At 43.5% G+C, this 21,830-nt stretch overlaps 1 protein-coding gene across 1 annotated transcript in view; it reads right to left on the bottom strand.

The window, feature by feature from the left end:
• Positions 1-21,830, bottom strand: part of LOC311144919 (small G protein signaling modulator 1-like) — a 90,840-nt gene that overhangs the window by 4,275 nt on the left and 64,735 nt on the right. The window contains exons 17-25 of the mRNA XM_084181098.1: positions 21,167-21,295; positions 20,891-21,082; positions 20,526-20,597; positions 12,184-13,791; positions 11,922-12,046; positions 11,685-11,767; positions 10,858-10,967; positions 8,257-8,353; positions 7,580-7,747 (exon numbers count right to left, since the gene is read on the bottom strand). Coding sequence (XP_084037224.1) covers positions 7,580-7,747; positions 8,257-8,353; positions 10,858-10,967; positions 11,685-11,767; positions 11,922-12,046; positions 12,184-13,791; positions 20,526-20,597; positions 20,891-21,082; positions 21,167-21,295 — 2,584 coding nt within the window. The remainder of the gene's footprint in view (positions 1-7,579; positions 7,748-8,256; positions 8,354-10,857; positions 10,968-11,684; positions 11,768-11,921; positions 12,047-12,183; positions 13,792-20,525; positions 20,598-20,890; positions 21,083-21,166; positions 21,296-21,830) is intronic.

Here is a 21,830-nt window from a genome sequence, read left to right as displayed (position 1 = left end):
TAATAATAATAATAAGCCATTTAGCAGACGCTTTTATCCAAAGCGACTTACAGTCATGCGTGCATACATTTTTGTGTATGAGTGGTCCCGGGAATCGAACCCACTACCCTGACGTTATAAGCGCCGTGCTCTACCAGCTGAGCTACAGAGGACGTAACTGCCGATAATGCTGTTATAGAGGCCATTTCCTTAGTAGGTGACGTCAGAGGTTACCATGTGGGAGCTCAGGATGATAGATGAGTTTTCTCACTAGTAATTATCAAATCAAATTGTATTGGCCACATGCGCCGAATACAACAGGTGCAGACATTACAGTGAAATGCTTACTTACAGCCCTTAACCAACAGTGCATTTATTTTTAACTAAAAAGTAAAAATAAAACAACAACAAAAAAAGTGTTGAGAAAAAAAGAGCAGAAGTAAAATAAAATAACAGTAGGGAGGCTATATATACAGGGGGGTACCGGTGCAGAGTCAATGTGCGGGGGCACCGGCTAGTTGAGGTAGTTGAAGTAATATGTACATGTGGGCAGAGTTAAAGTGACTATGCATAAATAATTAACAGAGTAGCAGCAGCGTAAAAGGATGGGGTGGGGTGGTAGCCATGATTAGCTGTTCAGGAGTCTTATGGCTTGGGGGTAGAAGCTGTTGAGAAGTCTTTTGGACCTAGACTTGGCACTCCGGTACCGCTTGCCGTGCGGTAGCAGAGAGAACAGTCTATGACTAGGGTGGCTGGAGTCTTTGACAATTTTGAGGGCTTTCCTCTGACACCGCCTGGTATAGAGGTCCTGGATGGCAGGAAGCTTGGCCCCAGTGATGTACCATTTAGAGGCCGGTCAACTATTCTTTTGAGGAATTCCCACTTCCATCTTGGTTACGAAAGCACTATGACACTGCCTCCTTCAGTGCCAGATGCGCACTTGAGATTCATAAAGGGGACGTGTCTGTAGCGCGGTACATTTCCCACTCTGGGGTAAAGTGATGGGCTGTCACCAGTGTTGCCATGGTCGCAGTTTTCCGGCCAAATTGGGCTACTTTGAAAACGATGTCGCGCATGCATTGTTTTTTGGTTGCGGGTTTTTGGCCTATTTCTAAGTTGCACCGCGGCCGCCATGGCATTTCTCCTTAAAAATATATATTTCCATTTCACCTGCTGTTGACTGTCAGGGAGTGAGGCATGCTGTTGCTGAGTGAGTGAGTTGTGGGGAGGGCCGTGTGTATGTGTGTGTTGAGAGAGCACTACAGCTATTGGCTGAGTCACTTGAGCGAGAGGAGAGGGAGCAGCACGCGCGCACTTAGTAGACACTAAGCAGTGTAAAATGACTTTGGGCGCACATGATCGGAGGTGGTTTAAACGGCATTCTAATGTTGACTTTGCTTAAAGAAAAATGGTATCAAGCTATGTGTTTTATGCATTCTCAGTTCTTGAGTCTCGGGGCCTGCCTGAATGGAAATTTGAAATTGAAGTTTTGGAACTGCCTCACGTGGTTCTTTTTAAAAATGTGGAAAAGTCCTCAATGAAACTGACATTAAAATGTGGAGAATGATACATTTGTATCTGTTGGCCATCAAGTATCCTATTCATTTATATGCTATTGTAGCCTACCATTTGATACAATAAATATGTTGAAATGACTATCACTGGAATATATATTGCAAATATATTTGTTTCACTTGTGTAGCCTACCTGGAGCTGGCAAACCAATTTAATAGCCTATAACTTCAGTTTATTGTTTTGTAGCATTATGTTATTATGCTATTATTAATAGTCATGTTTAGTTAATTAAATTGGAAGTTATCAAAGTGGAAAGGTCTAGGAGCAACAACGGCTCACTCGCGAAGTGGTAGGCCACACAAGCTCACGGAACGGGATCGACGTGTGCTGAAGTGCGTAAAAATCTGGAGCAGTTGAAACGCATTCTCTGGAGTGATGAATCACCATCTGGCAGTCCAACGGACTAATCTGGGTTTGCGGATGCCAAGAGAACGCTACCTGCCCGAATGCATAGTGCCAACTGTAAAGTTTGGTGGAGGAGGAATAATGGTGTGGAGCTGATTTTCATGGTTCGGGATAGGCCCCTTAGTTCCAGTGAAGGGAAATCTTAACGCTACAGCATACATTTTATTTTATTTTATTTTATTTATTTCACCTTTATTTAACCAGGTAGGCCAGTTGAGAACAAGTTCTCAAGTTCTCATACAATGACATTCTAGACGATTCTGTGCTTCCAACTTTGTGGCAACAGTTTGGGGAAGGCCCTTTGCTGTTTCAGCATGACAATGCCCCCATGCACAAAGTGAGGTCCATACAGAAATGGTTTGTCGAGCTCGGTGTGGAAGAACATGACTGGCCTGCACAGAGCCCTGACCTCAACCCCATCGTACACCTTTGGGATGAATTGGAACGCAGACTGCGAGCCAGGCCAAATCGCCCAACATCAGTGCCCACCCTCACTAATGCTCGTGGCTGAATGGAAGCAAGTCCCCGCAGCAATGTTACAACATCTAGTGGAAAGCCTTCCCAGAAGAGTGGAGGCTGTTATAGCAGCAAAGGGAGGGACCAACTCCATATTAATGCCCATGATTTTGGAATGAGATGTTCGACGAGCAGGTGTCCACATACTTTTGGTAATGTAGTGTTTGTTGACTATGAAGTGACAATGATAGTTAGAAGTCATGATTTGAAGGTTTGGCTTGGAAAGATTTTTTTGCCTGGTCACAGATAGCTAATTTGTTGTGCACTTAAGTGCACAAGCGAAGGGAAAAGGTCAACGAAATGGGGATAAACATAGCTGAATTTGTCCAATAGAAACTCTCATTTGTAACTGTTGGATTAATGATTACATCCTAGATCAGCTAGATGCAGGAAAGCGTGTGCAAGGCGGTATTGAATGTGTCACTGTCACCTTGATTACTCAATTCTCTCGACCTGTGCACCTACGTTGTAAACTTTCATTCATAGGATAGGTTGTAGCAACCTCATGATGGGTACAGGGACATTTCGAGCATCATGTAGTAGCCTAAACCTATCACTGTTACATTGAGCTGTGTGAATGGAATATGAATGACAGTCATCCAATATGCTGTAATAGAAATAAGGCCACGCATCATTTAAACGGCACCGACCACCACTGGTCTGTAGTCTATGCCTATTGAAATTACAAGTCAATCTCGCAAATGGGCCATTTATAATGGTTTGTGGTCTTAACATCTGGCACATAGTTTTTTTAAAATCTTCGTCCAAGCCTCTGTCCAACTTTCATAACTCAAAACTCTCCTGTTGGATTTATTATAGTTCTGCACATTCGCAAACCTCGTTCGAGCCTTGAATGCTGAAAGCCGTGGTATATCAGACCATATACCACGGGTATGACAAAAAAATACTAATTACGTTGGTAACCAGTTTATAATAGCAATAAGGCTTCCCGGGGGTTTGTGGTATATGGCCAATATACCACGGCTAACAGCTGTATCCAGGCACTACGTGTTGCGTCATGCTTAAGAACAGCCCTTAGCCGTGGTATATTTAAGTGATAATGCCAGAGAAGCCGGTGTTTGGAGGATATATTGGCACGGGTGTTGTTAGGCTTGAGACAAAGTCAAGGGCTGGCAAACCGTGCCAATATATCCTCCAAACACCGGCTTCTCTGGCATTATCACTTTTATACAATGAGTTATCAACATATTCAAATAATAATTTACATATTTTCATAAAAAACATTATTTTGATGAATTTACTCATACTATTTCATCCTTCCATGAGCTACAGTTCCAACACAAATCTAAAGGTTGCTACCCAAAGCCGGGTGGTCGTTTGTTCTATTGGTTCGGTTGCCCGATACGCGACCCAGTTAAGTATTTTTGTTCTGCATCTATGGTTCGTTCTAAATGTTCCATTGCCATACTGGCTGGCAACGTTCCTATCCCTTGCTTGCTAGCTAGCCAACTACAGCTAACTTGCAGTCACATCAAACAGTGCAGCCAGAATAACAGCAAAGTAGCTGCATTTGCGTTTGTTTAAGCTGACAATTATTTGGATACATCCATAACAATGAGCTAATGATGCACGATTTCACCTGGCATGGAAAATGTCCTCTCTCATCAGGACACTGTTGTTCAGAGGAGCTAGCCAACAACACATCTAACACAATCACTTCAAACTGAAGCTGGACAGACTGCAAACTAGCTGCATTTCGTTTAGTTTTACCTGTTTTCTATTAACATTCCTTTGTATATATCCATAAAAATTATGCCAGCTGATTCATGATTTCGACTGGCTGAGAAAAGCTGTCTGTCTCGTCCCGACAGCTGGAGATCGAATTTCAATATTGAAACAATGTTGCAAATGTCGGAGAGACAGACAGCAAGATTTATACAAATCTCCGCTGTTGAAAACCAAATGTTAGTCTAAAATAAATGGGAGATAATGTCTAGATGCTTTTTACAGTGGAGATGAAGTTTACAAATTGCCTGGCTGGGCTGATGAGACAGTGGATTGCGCAGTGAGATGGAACAGAGTAAATAGGCATTTCAACATCATAGTTTTAGCTGGTGATGACTTGTTGAATAGACACCGACTGGAATGGGGTTTTAACCAATCAGCATCCAGGATTATGGCAACTCCTCTCTTATGGAAAAAAAATTGGGCTCGTTTTCAGGCCTTTTGGGTGGGTTTTGAGTGGTCATCGGGCTATACATTTTTGTTTGACCTGCCAACCATGGCTGTCATTGTTAAGTAAGCACAATACAGGGTGCATTGGCCAATTCATTGAAAACTTCAGCTTTGGTTTGCATATATAGAGCGGGTACACCCGTTTGCTGAAATGAGTACAAGAGGGAAATTCGTAACTTTGCTCGAGCACTTTCACGAGGTGCTGAAACCGCCTATTCTCAACCACCGAGAATGGGCGCATATCCGCAGATATAAACCAAAGACTGTAAAAAAATATAAACATAGCCTACCTATCGCGCTTGTAATTTCTTTGGCCCTGTCAGCTGCCAAGGGCTGCTTGAATGCAGAGGGGAGGCGATGTTGTGTTGTTTCTTCGCGTTTCTGTCTTGTTCTGGTATACTGGGAATATGTCGGTGTAAATGTGTAAACCATATTTGAGGTATTGGCAGCTGCATAGGTTATTCTCGTTGAGCGTGGCGACATACTGTTAACGTTTTATCCACAACTCTCTCGCCGTTGTAATCTACTGGGAAGCCAACATTTTCCCAAACTGGAGATTTAAAATGATGATGGACGATGCTCCAATTCTGGTTTATTGACCCCATCATTCGCAATCGTACAGAACTAGTTCCCGGCTGCGCCTCACAAAAGGACAGTTTGAAATGGCCAATTTAAGATTTGAATTTTGATTACAATGCGCGCATAGGCTGTGGTTGTTTTAATGGAATAGCTCAGATTTACTCAAGAGACAGGCAAATATTTATTTTATAACTAACCCAAGATAGATTCAAATGGGAGCAAATTAATCATAGTGGGCAGAACAAACAAGAAGATGGGCAGAGCCAAGCATGAGTTAGTGAGATCATATTTCCATTAGGGAACGCCTACTCTGTGAAGTGCACTTGTGCAATAACAGAATTCGCCCTTGCACTCCTAAACAACGCAATTTTTTGAAACTTTGGCAAAGGGTAAAGTCTACAAAATGCAGTCCACTCTGATACAGAGTCTAGTTTTGGAAACAGAAAACTGTATGGAGATGAAATATTTCATCATGAGAAAATTAACAGAAGTTCGGCCCAAATCCATCTGGCTCCTTCTCCCACTGCCGGCCACTAGGCTTCCTCTCATCACCATATTTGGTAGTGAGTGGAAACGCCAACTGGATACTTCACATTTATACAGTACATCCAGTGAAATGTCTGGCTCATTGTTCCATTCGTGGCATAGGCCAACAACGCAGCATAGGCATGCATAGCCTATAGTCCTAGTGTTTTTATTTTGAATTATATATTTTTTAATGTACTCATTCTGGTTCACAGTGCGGACCGAACCGAAGACCCCGTACTGAATGGGAATACATGTAGGCCTACCTTTACACCCCTAGTGACCCACTGAAATAGTGTTAAACTAACACTTTTCAAAGTGTTCACAAACGAACACTTGTGTTGGTCCCTAAAACCATGGGTGTTGTAAATTCCGATTTAAATTAACACTTTAATAGATGCCATTACACGTTTTTTTGTTTTAGGTAAAATGTAGTGTTACAGTATATTGGGGGGTTGCTTTAACATTGTAGGTTGTAAAGCCTTATTTGCATATTTCCCAGCATGCCTTTCAAGTGAATGTGAGAGATATCCACCTATGACTGTGTTTGTTAGTGACAGAGGCATGGTTGTTGCATTCAATAACTAGTCCTGAAGCCTTAACCAAGTGGCTGCCTAAGTGAATGTGTTTGAATAAAAAAGTAAACCCTTTATGACCATATATTATACATTTCATAAGGCCTTTAGTTATGGCCTAGTTATCCCCAACATTGTGGTCTGAAAATCTTGGCCCATGGGGCCACATTAGACCTGCAAGTCACAATAAACTGGTTTGTGAAGTGATTAGTAATTCCTATTGGAATCCAGCCAGAGGGAGGATATCCAACAATTTGAATATTTTATCACCCACAACCTGCACTCAGAATGACTGCTATGGTGAAGGACTTGATAAACAAGACTACCTAAACCACCTAAACTGGAACACCCATTTCAGTAACAGGTGCAATAATAATAATAATAAGCCATTTAGCAGACGCTTTTATCCAAAGCGACTTACAGTCATGCGTGCATACATTTTTGTGTATGGGTGGTCCCGGGGATCGAACCCACTACCTTGGCGTTACAAGCGCCGTGCTCTACCAGCTGAGCTACAGAGGACCACCAAATCCAACCCCTTACAGATTGGATTGGTTTAGAAAAATGTAAGTTATTTATCTTTGTATAGTATAAGAGCAATTCATCAATCAATGAGCATGCAGAAACATAGATATTAAAACAAACTATTAAAAAAAAAAAATACCTGCAACAAAGCATTCTGGGAAGAATGATAATGAGGCCCTGCCCACGTCTTTTTCACTCATAGATTTAACGGAAATGAATTTAACACAGTTGAGTAACAACAACATGCAGTGTTGATTGCACTGTGATTCAAATAACACCTCATTTATTCACCGCATGTGGTGTCAATTTCAGTCCTACTGGTGTTAACCCCACTAGAGTCAACACTCGGGTATAACACTCAAAACACTTTTTACCTTAACACAGAGATTTAACACTTGCACATTTGCTGTGTATGCACATACTTATCGTATGTCCAAGTGCAGGGGAAAAAATCAGTGTAAATACATATTTTGAGAGCTTGGGACTATAAAGTTATATCTACATTTATTTAATTTTTTTGTTAGCGTCACACTGTGTAGAGATCACTGTGGCAGCAAGCTCAATTTAAGTTAGATTTTCTTAACCACCTGCGTTGCGGGTGAAGGGTAACTTTTAAACTAGCGCAACTGTATGAAGAAAGACTCCAGACCTCTAATGCTCCACAAACAATTGAATGAATGTTGATTCATTGTTAGAAAGTGTACCGTTGAAAAACTTAATGATGTCGGTGAAGTCCATGTTGTTCTCCAGAATGATGTCCCGGTAGACCTCAACCAGTGCCAGCGCGATGAAGAGGACAAAGTGGCCAGAGGAGGCGTACTTCGCTGCCCAGATGGTTTCCCACACCGCAAACACATCGTCATACACCAGCTCTGAGAAAGAAAAAGGTACAGGGGATGCAGAAGTCAGGTGTGGTTGGGGTATGGCATATTAAAATGGAATAAGTCATGGCAAAATGTGAAGAATTTCAGCTAATTAGCTTTGAAACTGAAAAATTGACTCAACCCCATGGCAAAACGTGTAGAATTGCAGAAAACTAACTGTCTCTCTGCAGTCAAAAGGGGGGAAACTAAAGTGTTTTGCCCGCGAGGTGGGGGGGCCCGCCACCAAATCTTGCTTAGGACCCCCAAAAGGCTAGGGCCGGCCCTGAATCAGTTACCCAACCACGGCAGGGCCCTTTAGTTACCCATGTTGGCCTGTTTTTCCTGAGTGATCTTACTGCCTGCCATATCCTTCATATGGAAACGGCTCATTAGAACTAGGTCTTGTTAGCCTTCTTCTTTGCTGTTTGACATTTAGTTGACGGTATGAAAACACTCTCCCCTAAGTTTAATTGGTATTTGCTACGGTATAAAATCCCCTAACAGCAGGATGTCATTACCACGCTTTAAGTCTAGGAGGAACCATCGGTAGCAGAAGTAGAAGTGGGTGTAGTCGCCATTCTGGTGCATTAGCTCAAATAGCTCAGAATCCAGGATCTACAGAGGGGTAGGCAGGAGTAGGAGGAGAGAGGGCACACAGACAGTTGAAGGAAGAGAGATGGGTTTGGTTGAGTAGTGGAAAAGGGTCGGGGAAGAGAGGAGGGAGAGGTTAGTGGAGAACATAAAGTTGGATGTGTTATATTCACTGTATCCTACTTTTCATGACAACAACTGGATGCATGCCAATATATACACAACATGACAAAAGGTATGTGGACACCTGCTCGTCGAACATTCTAAAATCATGGGCATTAATATGGAGTTGGTCCCCCCTTTGCTGCTGCAACAGCCTACATTCTTCTGGGAAAGCTTTCCACTAGATGTTGTACCATTGCTGCTGGGACTTGCTTCCATTCAGCCACAAGAGCTTTAGTGAGGTCGGGCACTGATGTTGGGCGATTTGGCCTGGTTCACAGTCGGCGTTCCAATTCATCCCAAAGGGAGGTCAGGGCTCTGTGCAGGCCAGTCAAGTTCTTCCACACAGATCTCGACAAACCATTTCTGTATGGACCTCGCCTTGTGCATGGGGGCATTGTCATGCTGAAACCGGAAAGGGCCTTCCCCAAACTGTTGCCACAAAGTTGGAAGTACAGAATCGTCTAGAATGTCATTGTATGCTCTAGCCCAAACCACAATAACAGCACTTACAGTTCACCGGGGCAACTCTAGCAGGGCAGACATTTTACAAACTGACTTGTTGGAAAGGTGGCATCCTATGACGGTGCCACGTTGAAAGTCACTGAGCTCTTCAGTAAGGCCATTCTATTGCCAATGTTTGTCTATGGAGATTACATGGCTGTGTGCTCGATTTTATACACCTGTCAGCAACGGGTGTGGCTGAAATAGCCAAATCCACTAATTTGAAGGTGTGTCCACATACTTTTGTACCGTGTATTCAGAAAGTATTCAGACCCCTTCCCTTTTTCCACATTGTTACGTTACAGCCTTATTCTAAAATGGATTGAATAAACTTTTTGCCTCATCAATTTACTCACAATACCCCATAATAACAAAGAAAACAGGTTTTTAGATATTTTTGCAATTGTATTAAAAATAAAAAACAGAAATACCTAAGTATTCAGACCCTTTGCTCTCAGACTCGAAATTGAGCTCAGGTGCATCTTGTTTCCATTGATCATCCTTGAGATGTTTCTACAACTTGACTGGAGTCCACCTGTGGTCAATTCAATTGATTGGACATGATTTGGAAAGGCACACACCAGTCTAGATAAGGCCTCACAGTTGACAGTGCATGTCAGAGCAAAAACCAGGCCATGAGGTTAAAGGAATTGTCCGTAGAGCTCCGAGACAGGATTGTGTCGAAGCACAGATCTGGGGAAAGGTACCTTTTTTTTCAGCATTGAAGGTCCCCAAGAACACAGTGGCCTCCATCATTCTTAAATGGAAGAAGTTTGGAACCACCAAGACTCTTCCTAGAGCTGTCCACCCGGCCCAACTGAGCAATCGGGGGAAAAGGGCCTTGGTCAGGGAGGTGACCAAGAACCCGATGGTCACTCTGGCAGAGTTCCTCTGTGGAGATGGGAGAACCTTCCAGAAGGACAACCATCTCTGCAGCACTCCACCAAATCAGACCTTTATGGTAGAGTGGCCAGACTGAAGCCACTCCTCAGTAAAAGGCACATGACAGCCTGCTTGGAATTTGCCAAAAGGCACCTAAAGGACTCTCAGACCATGAGAAACATGATTCTCTGGTCTGATGAAACCAAGATTGAACTCTTTGGCCTGAATGCCAAGCGTCACGTCTGGAGGAAACCTGGCACAATCCCTACGGTGAAGCATGGTGGTGGCAGCATCATGCTGTGGGGATGTTTTTCAGCGGCAGGGACTGGGAGACTAGTCAGGATCGAGGGAAAGATGAACGGGGCAAAGTACAGAGAGATCCTTGATGAAAACCTACTTCAGAGCTCTCAGGACCTCAGACTGGGGCGAAGGTTCACCTTCCAACAGGACAACGACCCTAAGCACACAGCCAAGACAACACAGGAGTGGCTTCGTGACAAGTCTCTTAATGTCCTTGAGTGGACCAGCCAGAGCCCAGACATCCCTGGAGAGACCTGAAAATAGATGTGCAGCAACGCTCCCCATCCAACCTGACAGAGTTTGAGAGGATCTGCAGAGAAGAATGGGAGAAACTCCCCAAATACAGGTGTGCCAAGCTTGTAGCGTCATACCCAAGAAGACTCAAGGCTGTAATCACTGCCAAAGGTGCTTCAACAAAGTACTGAGTAAAGGGTCAATACTTATGTAAATAAGGTATTTCTGTTGAATTGTTTTTAGAAATTAGCAAAGATTTCTAAAAACCTGTTTTTGCTTCATCATTATGGGGTATTGTGTGTAGATTGAGGGGAAAAAACGATGTAATCAATTTTAGAATAAGGCTGTAACGTAACAAAATATGGAAAAAGTAAAGGGATCTGAATACTTTCCGAAGGCACTGTATATATGTATATATAGAAGTTAAAGTGCCTCTGTGGCCTCACCTGGATGAGAGAGCGCATGTTGGAAAAGTGAGTGTCCATGGCCCCGCCGTGGGGGAAGTTCTGATTCATCCGCTTCATGAGCTCAGTGAAACAGCTGAAGGCCATGGCCTCTGAGAGTGAGTGAGCGTGAGAGAGCGTGAGAGAGAGAGAAAAAAAGACCGACAGGGAGAGATGAGGAAAGACCGGGAGAGAGATTGATGAAAGACAGATAAATGTTGAGCGGCCCGCTTCATCGCCATTTCTGTTGTCCTCCCTGAAGCACAACAATATCCCTGTCCTGTTTCATAAGATTATATTCATTGTACTCCTCCTTTACATTCCAATACTGCCGTATGATATAGTGATAATCTATGATGAGTCTCATTGACAGACTGTCATTTGACTAAGCTTATGTAGAATCTTAATTTGACCTTTTGCCACAGCAAAATAATTCTGTAGTAATGGGATTTTAACGTTTAGTCCATTACGTTGGTTGATCGGTGGTTAGGCTATTAGCTGGCCTAAAGTAGGCTACATGAAGTGCAATACCGTTAATATAAACGTGTGTTAGTGTGGGTTTTCAGTGAATTTATGTAAATCACAAAGCTCATCAGCATTTCCTGCAGTGCAGGAAAATTCTCAGCAACAAAAGAGTGATCAAATGAAGATCCTACATCTGTATATGTGTGTTAAAAAAAGGACTGATCAAATCAAATTTCAGAAGGTAAAGTAATCTTGAAGGTTGACACATTTTGCTGCCATCGCAGAATCCATATCACAACTACCAAGGAGGAGAGTGACGGGGGAACACACACAGTCACAGCCTTGACTCAACAGCGTTAACTCACCATCATCCAGAATGACAAGGAGGGGAGCCAGCAGGTCACACATGCCCTGCACATAGCCAATCTCCAGGTGCTGCCAGATATAGCTGAGAAGAGAAGTCAGCATCATGTGTAACTCGTTTATTCTTCCTATTTTCCATTTGACATTGAGCTCCACACATAACATAATGAGTCAAGATTATTTCCAAACCTTTCTGCAAAAGAGCACTAGAGAAACATGAATGACTGTTTTTATTTTACCTGCACATGATGTTGCGCAGTTTCTCCAGGTTGGCAGGGGTAAAGTACCAGTAGTTTCTGTCACATCGCTGGACATCCTTCTCAATGCGGTGCAGGTTCATCGTGTACATGTCTAAAAGCTCCTGCTGCAACAAAAGGCGCAACACCCCCCCACACACAAATGTTAAAGCATAACTTACTCGGAACTGTAAAACCAAAAACCTAAATAAATCTTGATTATTCGGGAAGAATATATTCCGAAAATAAAATGCCAAGTGCCTACAGAATAGGTGGTTCCGATGGATGACACTGGAGAGATGGCCTCGTTTTTCAGCTCTCTGCCCACGGCCAGGGAGTCAAATTGTGGGAAAATGCTCTCCATCTCAGGCTCCTCAGACAAGTTGGACTCTGTGCCCTCTGGGCTGGGCTTGCACTGTTCCTCCTCCTCCAGTCGGAGCTCCAGATGGGGGACTGAGCCCTCAGAGAGAGCAGCCCCGACCCCGGAACGGTCGCACGGACCCTTCCTGTCCCACAGTGGGGCCATGGAGACTTTTGCCAAGGAGATCTCCTCCATCTCAATGGCTGAAGGAGACTCGTCAGATTCTGTGGTGGCCAGAGCCTCCTCACTCTGGGTGGTGCAACCAAATGCTTCCATTGCCCTTGCCAACCTGGTCTCTGCTACGGGGCTTGTATTCTTCTCGGTCTCTGGGAGCTCGGCCTCAGATGGTATGATCTCCTCCTCCTCTCTTTTTCCCACTTCCTTAGATTTTGTAATGTCCTCCACTTTTGCCTCTGCAACTTCTTTGTGTGACACCGTCTTAACCACCTTTGTTTCGGCTACCTCAGATTTTAAAGTCTGATTGGCTCCTACTTCTTTCTCAGTTTCTGTCTTTTCCATAGTATTTTCTTCGGCTTCCTTTACTTCCGATGTTTCAGCACTCTTTGTTTCTCCAGCCTCTGAAGTTCGCTCATCCTCCAGTTCTGATGTCTTGTCCTCCATTGCTTCTGCAGTCACCGTTGATATCAATGACTTCTCCTCTTTTGGCTCTCTATGGTTTGTTTCATTCTCTTCTGGATCTACAGATTCTGGTTCTGATCCTTCGTCCTCTGTTTCTCTTGACTCTCGAGTTTTCAATGTTTCCAGTGACTGCATCTCCTCTGTGTCTGCTAGCATGGCTGGCTCTCCATCCAACATTTTCACCACTTCTGTCTCAGGCTCTTTAGCATCCATTGTTTTGAACTCATCTGTTTCGGACTCCACTGTTTCTTCTACAGCATCCACTTCTGCTTTCGGTAACTCAATGTCCTCCCTTTCAGAGGTCCTTACCTCTTCTGTCTCGGCAGTTTCAGTCACGGAAGTATTTTCTTCCTCTATTTTCTGGCTCTCTAACACACCTGCGTCTGTTGCCTTGTCCCCCCTTGTCACTGTCTTTTTGTCTATTTCTATATCTGGCACTTCTGTCTCGTTGCCCTCAGTCTCTTGGGTCACTTCGGTCACACTCTCTTCCTTCTCTTTTTCCTCCTTCTCTGGTGGGTCCATGGCCTGGAGGTCCCTCTCCTCCTGCAGGGCCTGGGGTTGGATGTTTGGGCTCTCTGCCTCCAACTCTTCCTCATGGGCTATGACTGGGCTCTGTGGGGCTGGGGCCAACTGTGGAGGAGTGCTGGTGGTGTTTTTAGGGGTGGTGTCAGGTGCAGTGCTGTCCTCTGTGCTCAGAGAGCGTTCTGACAGGCCTGAGGTGACTGAGAAGTTGCGAGAGGAGGGGTGCCCCGAGTCTGGGGAGCTGGTCCCGTTGGGCAGGGCTCCTCCATTGGGGATCTTGGGCACCTGCTTGGCCTCTTCGCTCTTGGGCTCGGTCTCAATCTGATCCACCTCCTCCACGGACTCAAACACCTAAAAGAACAAGCCAAAGGGAAGCAGGCTAGTCTAGGCGAAGGAATGGGAGGATGTGAACTGAAGAACTAGCAGGAGAGAGAGTGTGGGGTTGAGGAACTTTGGTTCAAAAAAGCTAAAAGATCACTTTACACATATAACAATATAACTGTAAAAGACTAGAGCAGCGTTTCCCAAACTCTTCTTAAAGATTGGGTTGGTGGATTGCATCCAACTTAAGGTGCATACACCGCCACCTACTGTACTGGAGTGTGAGGCCAGTCACAGCCTACCTTATTAAATTCTTCATTAGTCCTGTTGCTCTAAGAAAGTGAAATAGAGCCCTAGACACACTGTCTGTAATTTATTTAGAATTCAAGGCACACTTAACCAGCATGGCTACCACAGCATTCTGCAGCGATACGCCACCCCATCTGGTTTGGGCTTAGTGGGACTATAATTTGTTTTTCAACAGGACAATGACCCAACACACCTCCAGGCTGTGTAAGGGCTATTTAACCAAGAAAGTGAGTGATGGAGTGCTGCATCAGATGACCTGGCCTCCACAATCCCCCGACCTCAACCAAATTGAGATGGCTTGGGCTCAGTCGGACCGCAGAGTGAAGGAAAAGCAGCCAACAAGTGCTCAGCTTATGTGGGAACTCCTTCAAGACTGTTGGAAAAGCATTCCAGGTGAAGCTGGTTGAGAGAATGCCAAGAGTGTGCAAAGCTGTCATCAAAGCAAAGGGTGGCTATTTGAAGAATCTCAAATATATAAAATATAATTTGAATTGTTTAACACATTTTTGGTTACTACATGTGTGTTATTTCATAGTTTTGATGTCTTCACTATTATTCTACAATGTAGAAAATAGTAAAAATTAAAGAAAAACCCTTGAATAAGTAGGTGTTCTAAAACTTTTGACCGGTAGTGTGTAATATATATCTTCACACCCCATCTCACGTCCTCACCCAATTCTCTCCTACCCTCAATCATATCCACAGCTACACTTGGTTTCAGAAACAACCACGGAGGAACATTCCCCAATGCAATTGCCAGCCCCATCTCGCTCTACCCTAGTCCATATTCTACCACCTTCTGGCCAATTGTCCACCCGTACGCCTTCTGCTTACCCACTCCTCGCTCCCAACATTCCCCATTTGCCATGACCGCAGGATGTCCTTCTGAACTCCCTTTCAACCTCGCCCAGTATGCTAATGCAAGTTTGTCCCGCTTTATCCTCACTGGCACTTCCCCACTATCCACCTACAATACCTCAACAGGTGTCGTCCTGAAGGCACCCATACACAATCTCAGGCCGTTGACTGTATCCTATCCAGATGCTGTAGTACCGTTTTGGTTGCCGATCCATATACAAAGCACCCATAATCCAAAGATGACCTGATCAATGCCTGATACATACACAAGTGTTTGTCTATCCAACCCCCAATCATATCCTTCCACTGCCCTCATGAGGTTCAGCACCTTCCTACACTTAATTTCAATATACTCAACATGTCTCTTCCACGTAAGCCTCTCATCAAACCACATACCTAAATATTTAAACTCAGACACCCTACCTATATCCTGAACGTATATTTGCAGCCTAACATCTTTTGACCTTCCTCCTAGAAAACACCATAAAGCAGGACTTGGTCACAGACATCCTAAATCCCCATGTTAGAGACCAATCTTCCACAACTCCCACAGCTTCTTGCTTCTTCCTCATCACATTTCACATTCCTACCTCTCTTCCATACAGCCCCATCATCAGCATTCAAGGCCACACCCACTCCCTGTCCCACCTTTTTAAATATATAATCTATCATCAGGGTGAACGACACCGGACTAACCACACTTCCCTGAGGAGTACCATTGTCCACTTCAAACCACATTGACAATTCTGACCCCACCCTCAACCGTATGACCCGATCGAACAGGAAGTCCATGATCCAGTTATACAGACGTCCCCCAATGCACTCAACTTGATCAACAACCCATCCCTCCACATGGTATCGTAAGCTTGCTCAATGTCAAAATACACAACACTCATCACCTCTTTTATTGACAGGGCCTTGGCTATCTCTGTACTAATGGTCACCAGAGCATCCATGGCAGACCTCCCTCTCCTGAACCCACTCTGTGCTACACTCAACAAACCCCTAACTTCCAAGCAATACATCATCCTACTCACTATAATATTTTCCATGAATGTACACATATTGGATGTCAACACGATAGGCCTATAACTGCCCGCCCTCGCAGGATCTTTACCTGGTTTTACAAACGGCAACACCACCACACGTTTCCACCCAGCACCTTATTATACAACCTTACACTGCTTCCAACACACTGTTCGGTGCATGCTTAAACATCACGTAACACACCCTATCTTCTCCAGGAGCAGTCCGCCCGCATCCCACCAACACCCTTGTCATCTCATACATAGATAACTCTGCATCCATAGCTTCTCCTGACTCCCCTTTTTCCTTTAAACATCTCCATTCTCCTTTAACCTTTCCCTACGTCTCCTCTTACTCTCACCTGCAAATGCACCACCTAGGACATTAGCCTTTTCTTTCCTTTTCTTGTTGGTGACATTTGTTTCTACCAACACTGGAATTCCAGCATATTTACCCTTCCCCATAATGTTTTTAAACATTTTCCAAAACGCACCATTCCCAAACTCTGTGCACATTTTGGTTTTTGCCCTAACACTACACAGCTGATTCACTACACAGCTGATCAAAGCTTGATGATTAGTTAATTATTTGAATGTAGTGCTAGGGCAAAAACCAAAACATGCATCCCTTGGGGTCCTGAGGACTGAGTTTGGGAAACCCTGGACTAGAGTAATTCAATAGGTTTGAAACAATAGGAATATTATAATTCTAATATGAAAGGTGTTTTTGGTATGAATTACAAAAATGGAACGATTGTATTTTATAAAAAATGCAACGTATCGTGTGTCATGGAACGATTTCTAGCTTTTGGAGGCACTCTTAGAATTTGACCTTGAAGCCATAATCCAACATATTTCCATTAAAATAGTGATTGCTAGACCATAATCGTTGTACACCATCATGGGTAAGCTCAGGACATCGTTCTACAGTTCACTTTTCAGTACTGTGGGACTAAGCAGCTTTTGTGTATGGGTCATTCTACAGAAGTGGTGCAAATAGGGGGTTGGACAAAAATTGAAATGTGTATCCTATTTTTCATAAGTCTTCCAACATTGAGTATATATTAGTCACACACTTTGTTTGTATTGCATATATGAAATATTTACCCGAATTCCTTATCACCCCACTACATTTGTCACTACCGAAACATAGTAAAACAGTTGCAATAAAGGGAGAACAGTAGTGATTCTTTTTTATTACAGATACATTTTATAAAATGTTATTTGCATACCAAATTAACAAAAAAGTAATAACATGATTTAACTAGATTTTTTAAATTGAATTTAGAGAAATATAATATCCATTGTTCTCTGTTGATTGTATGAATCTGAAACTTGTTAATTGATTGAATTACTTACGCATCTAATTAATGATGTTGTTACAGTGAGGGAAAAAAGTATTTGATCCCCTGCTGATTTTGTACGTTTGCCCACTGACAAAGAAATGATCAGTTTAATTTTAATGGTAGGTTTATTTGAACAGTGAGAGACAGAATAACAACAACAAAATCCAGAAAAACGTATGTCAAAAATGTTATACATTGATTTGCATTTTAATGAGGGAAATAAGTATTTTACCCCCTCTCAATCAGAAAGATTTCTGGCTCCCAGGTGTCTTTTATACAGGTAACGAGCTGAGATTAGGAGCACACTCTTAAAGGGAGTGCTCCTAATCTCAGCTTGTTACCTGTATAAAAGACACCTGTCCACAGAAGCAATCAATCAGATTCCAAACTCTCCACCATGGCCAAGACGAAAGAGCTCTCCAAGGATGTCAGGGACAAGATTGTAGACCTACACAAGGCTGGAATGGGCTACAAGACCATCGCCAAGCAGCTTGGTGAGAAGGTGACAACAGTTGGTGCAATTACTCGCAAATGGAAGAAACACAAAATAACTGTCAATCTCCCTCGGCCTGGGGCTCCATGCAAGATCTCACCTCGTGGAGTTGCAATGATCATGAGAACGGTGAGGAATCAGCCCAGAACTACACGGGAGGATCTTGTCAATGATCTCAAGGCAGCTGGGACCATAGTCACCAAGAAAACAATTGGTAACACACCACGCCGCGAAGGACTGAAATCCTGCAGCGCCCGCAAGGTCCCCCTGCTCAAGAAAGCACATATACATGCCCGTCTGAAGTTTGCCAATGAACATCTGAATGATTCAGAGGAGAACTGGGTGAAAGTGTTGTGATCAGATGAGACCAAAATCGAGCTCTTTGGCATCAACTCAACTCGCCGTGTTTGGAGGAGGAGGAATGCTGCCTATGACCCCAAGAACACCATCCCCACGTCAAACATGGAGGTGGAAACATTATGCTTTGGGGGTGTTTTTCTGCTAAGGGGACAGGAAAACTTCACCGCATCAAAGGGATGATGGACGGGGCCATGTACCGTCAAATCTTGGGTGAGAACCTCCTTCCCTCAGCCAGGGCATTGAAAATGGGTCGTGGATGGGTATTCCAGCATGACAATGACCCAAAACACACGGCCAAGGCAACAAAGGAGTGGCTCAAGAAGCAGCACATTAAGGTCCTGGAGTGGCCTAGCCAGTCTCCAGACCTTAATCCCATAGAAAATCTGTGGAGGGAGCTGAAGGTTTGAGTTGGCAAACGTCAGCCTCGAAACCTTAATGACTTGGAGAATATCTGCAAAGAGGAGTGGGACAAAATCCCTCCTGAGATGTGTGCAAACCTGGTGGCCAACTACAAGAAACGTCTGACCTCTGATTGCCAACAAGGGTTTTGCCACCAAGTACTAAGTAATGTTTTGCAGAGGGGTCAAATACTTATTTCCCTCATTAAAATGCAAATCCATTTATAACATTTTTGACATGCGTTTTTCTGGATTTTTTTGTTGTTATTCTGTCTCTCACTGTTCAAATAAACCTACCATAAAAATGATAGACTGATAATTTATTTGTCAGTGGGCAAACGTACAAAATCAGCATGGGATCAAATACTTTTTTCCCTTCACTGTAGACGTTTAAATTATTACTTTAGCAATCTTTATTTTGGCAGCATAACAGGCATTTTGGTGTCAAGTGTAAATCATAGAGATAAATGGAGGACTCTAGATGGATATAACTCCTTTTAGTATAGACATTGCAATTGAGGGCTTCCACCATTTAAAAGTAGACCAATGGGTGGGGATTCCTATGGGTTGGGAGTGATCAGCCAATGATCAGAGAGCATTGTCTTCTTCAGATTGGGTTGCCTATGGTTTGTAAACCAAAGACTAAGGTAATATCCAGGCTAAGACCAAGATTTATACCAGGACATTGGTCCCAAGATCCAGACCCAGTGAGTTGAGACAAATGACAAATTAAAGACTGAATTTATTTATGTTATGTCTCAAGACCATGAAATCAAGAGTCCATGGGCCCTTTCTTCAATTGTAAGAAACTCAAGTAGAGTAAACTTGAGTACAGTATAGAACAGTACGGTAGAGCACATTATAGACGTCTAGGTTTTGGCCAAATAGATGTCAATGTTTGGGCTCTTGGAGGGTTGAAGCCCCCCTGCTGGCTATGCATTTCAATACTCTATACCTTTTCCTGAAGACGTGCACTTGTCCACTACCCACATGGTGGTCCTCTGTAGCTCAGTTGGTAGAGCATGGCGCATGCAACTTTAAAATGGAGATAGCCTCTATGGCGCTGCCCGTGCCGTCACAGACGCCATAATGGCACAGATACAAAGATGAGACCTCTATATCGCTATGGTTTCAATTGTTTCGGTTGTGACCATTTCAGTTTGGACAATTTTGACTTATTTTGTATTTTAAAGAATCTCCATAGTTAACATATGGCTGGCTATCTTTCATTTGGATGGATGTACATCCCAGCAAACATATTTTAGTCACAAATCCGTACTTCTTATATTTCTTGATACATTAGATGTTCAGTAGTGACACGTCGTAAAAAGACATGAAGATTTACCAACTTGCTCACTCATTTTCTCCAAAATGATTGCAGACAGACTATTCGCCATGCTGGAGAGGGGTGCAATCCCATCACCTGGTGATACCTGTAGGGGTGTGACTTAAGGCACATTTATTTTAAAGTTTTAATGTGGTGACATCAAAAGGTGGGACAGACTTTTTTGAGAAAGCGGTTTAAAAATAAACAAAACGACTAATTATATCCGTATATTTCAATGTAATAATATAACTCAAATCATTAATTGCTTTATTTTCAAACATGAAGTTTAGGAGTCAGGGTTTGGGACAACTACCTCTCAATAGATATAGGTGTGTAAACAATGCCTTTGTACTATATTAATTTAACAATATGTTTATTATTGCCTTGGATTGAATTAGAACATATCATGATGTAAATAAATGTCCTAAGTTTTTGGGGATGGGACTGTAATTTGCAAAACTTCTGTAGAATCACCTGTATACAGGCAAGTGTGTATTCAGCCCTGTGTGTTATTATTTGTATTGTTAGTTATTATGAATAATTAGATACTTTTAATTAGGTGAGCATAGAGCATAGAATGACATACAAAATCAAATGTAACATTTCAGCTCCAGTATTTAATAGGATCTCAGTGTGCATGAGGGGTACCTGGGTGCTGCTGCTGGAGCCACTCTGCAGGCGAGCCAGGCTCTGTCTGTCTGAGCTGCAGCTCTGGGAGGACTGGCATGGGTAGTACCAGAGAACCAGCAGGGGAGAAAACAGGTCAGTAAAACCTGGCACAACACAACATACTAATGTGGACACGTTTGACAGTAGGCCTGTATGTATTGATATGTAACTGTCGTAAAGGCAGTGTATTATTAGTGCCCCAAGTTAACATTTCACTATATGCTTTGTACTTTCATATTATTGAGGCGTTGGAGATCTAACATGTTGGTCAAGACAACATATTGGTCTACCGGGTATCCTGTGTTCCATAAGACTGTGCGTGTGGACAGGCGTGGGTGCGTCACCTCATTACTGATGCTGGAGTCACGGTGCATCATCCTCTGAACAGGGCTTGGATTATCCACGCTGGCCGAGACAGACAAGCACTTAGCCAGCGCCGCTGCATGCTGCTCCTTCTCCCGCTGCCGCACGATGGCCTCGCAGCCCAGCCACTCGCTCATGGTCTGCTCGTAGCACGCCCGCACCTGCTCATCCACCTGCACAGTGTCACAGGGCAAGGATCAGGGGATGGAGGTCAAAGGGTTTTGGTGGTGATATCTAATGGCAAGGGTGACACCAACCTCTTCCCTGTCAGACTCAGACATGCCAAACTGGTAGTGGCCCAGGAGGAAGGGCCACACCTCCTTACGCAGCGAAGGTTCAACACCGCCGAAGTACACCAGGCGCAGCAGCTCCTGCTCCTTATAGGCCTGGAGAGCAGAGGGGGACAGGCCTCAGTCATTGAACCGCAACACACACAGATATAGAAAGGCGTATGTACAGACTTGGGTTGAAATACCAGTAGTAGTCGCTTTCATTAAGTTACTCGTTTTGAGAGTTTGATCGAGCCTGTCTGGAGTGCGGGTTTCACTTTTAGGACTATTCCATTGGTTCCATTGTGCCAGGTGAGCTCATTTAAGCGCCACTAAACTATTTGAAAGCTAACAAATATTTTGTGAGCCCAGGTCGGAATATACTGTACAGTACACACAATGACGTACCCACACATGAATACACTAACATTTACATATACACTGACATAAAACAATTCACAAGAACACATAACAAAAAAAGGAGGCCAGTGGCTTATCTACAGTACATCAATTCTTCTGCAGAATGGTTGTGTACCACTGGATGTCAGTGGGGGTCCTAATTCACTGTTAAATAATGTATAATACATAATCTAGCCCTTTTAGCTAAATGCCCAGATTGACTACACACAGTAGAACTGTACAAACACAGATT

The sequence above is a fragment of the Coregonus lavaretus genome (genome assembly GCF_964263955.1).
Source record: "Coregonus lavaretus genome assembly, chromosome: 17".
In the NCBI taxonomy this organism is placed as follows: Eukaryota; Metazoa; Chordata; class Actinopteri; order Salmoniformes; family Salmonidae; genus Coregonus; species Coregonus lavaretus.
Note: the sequence above shows the minus strand (reverse complement) of the source record. Positions and strands in the feature narration are given on the sequence as shown.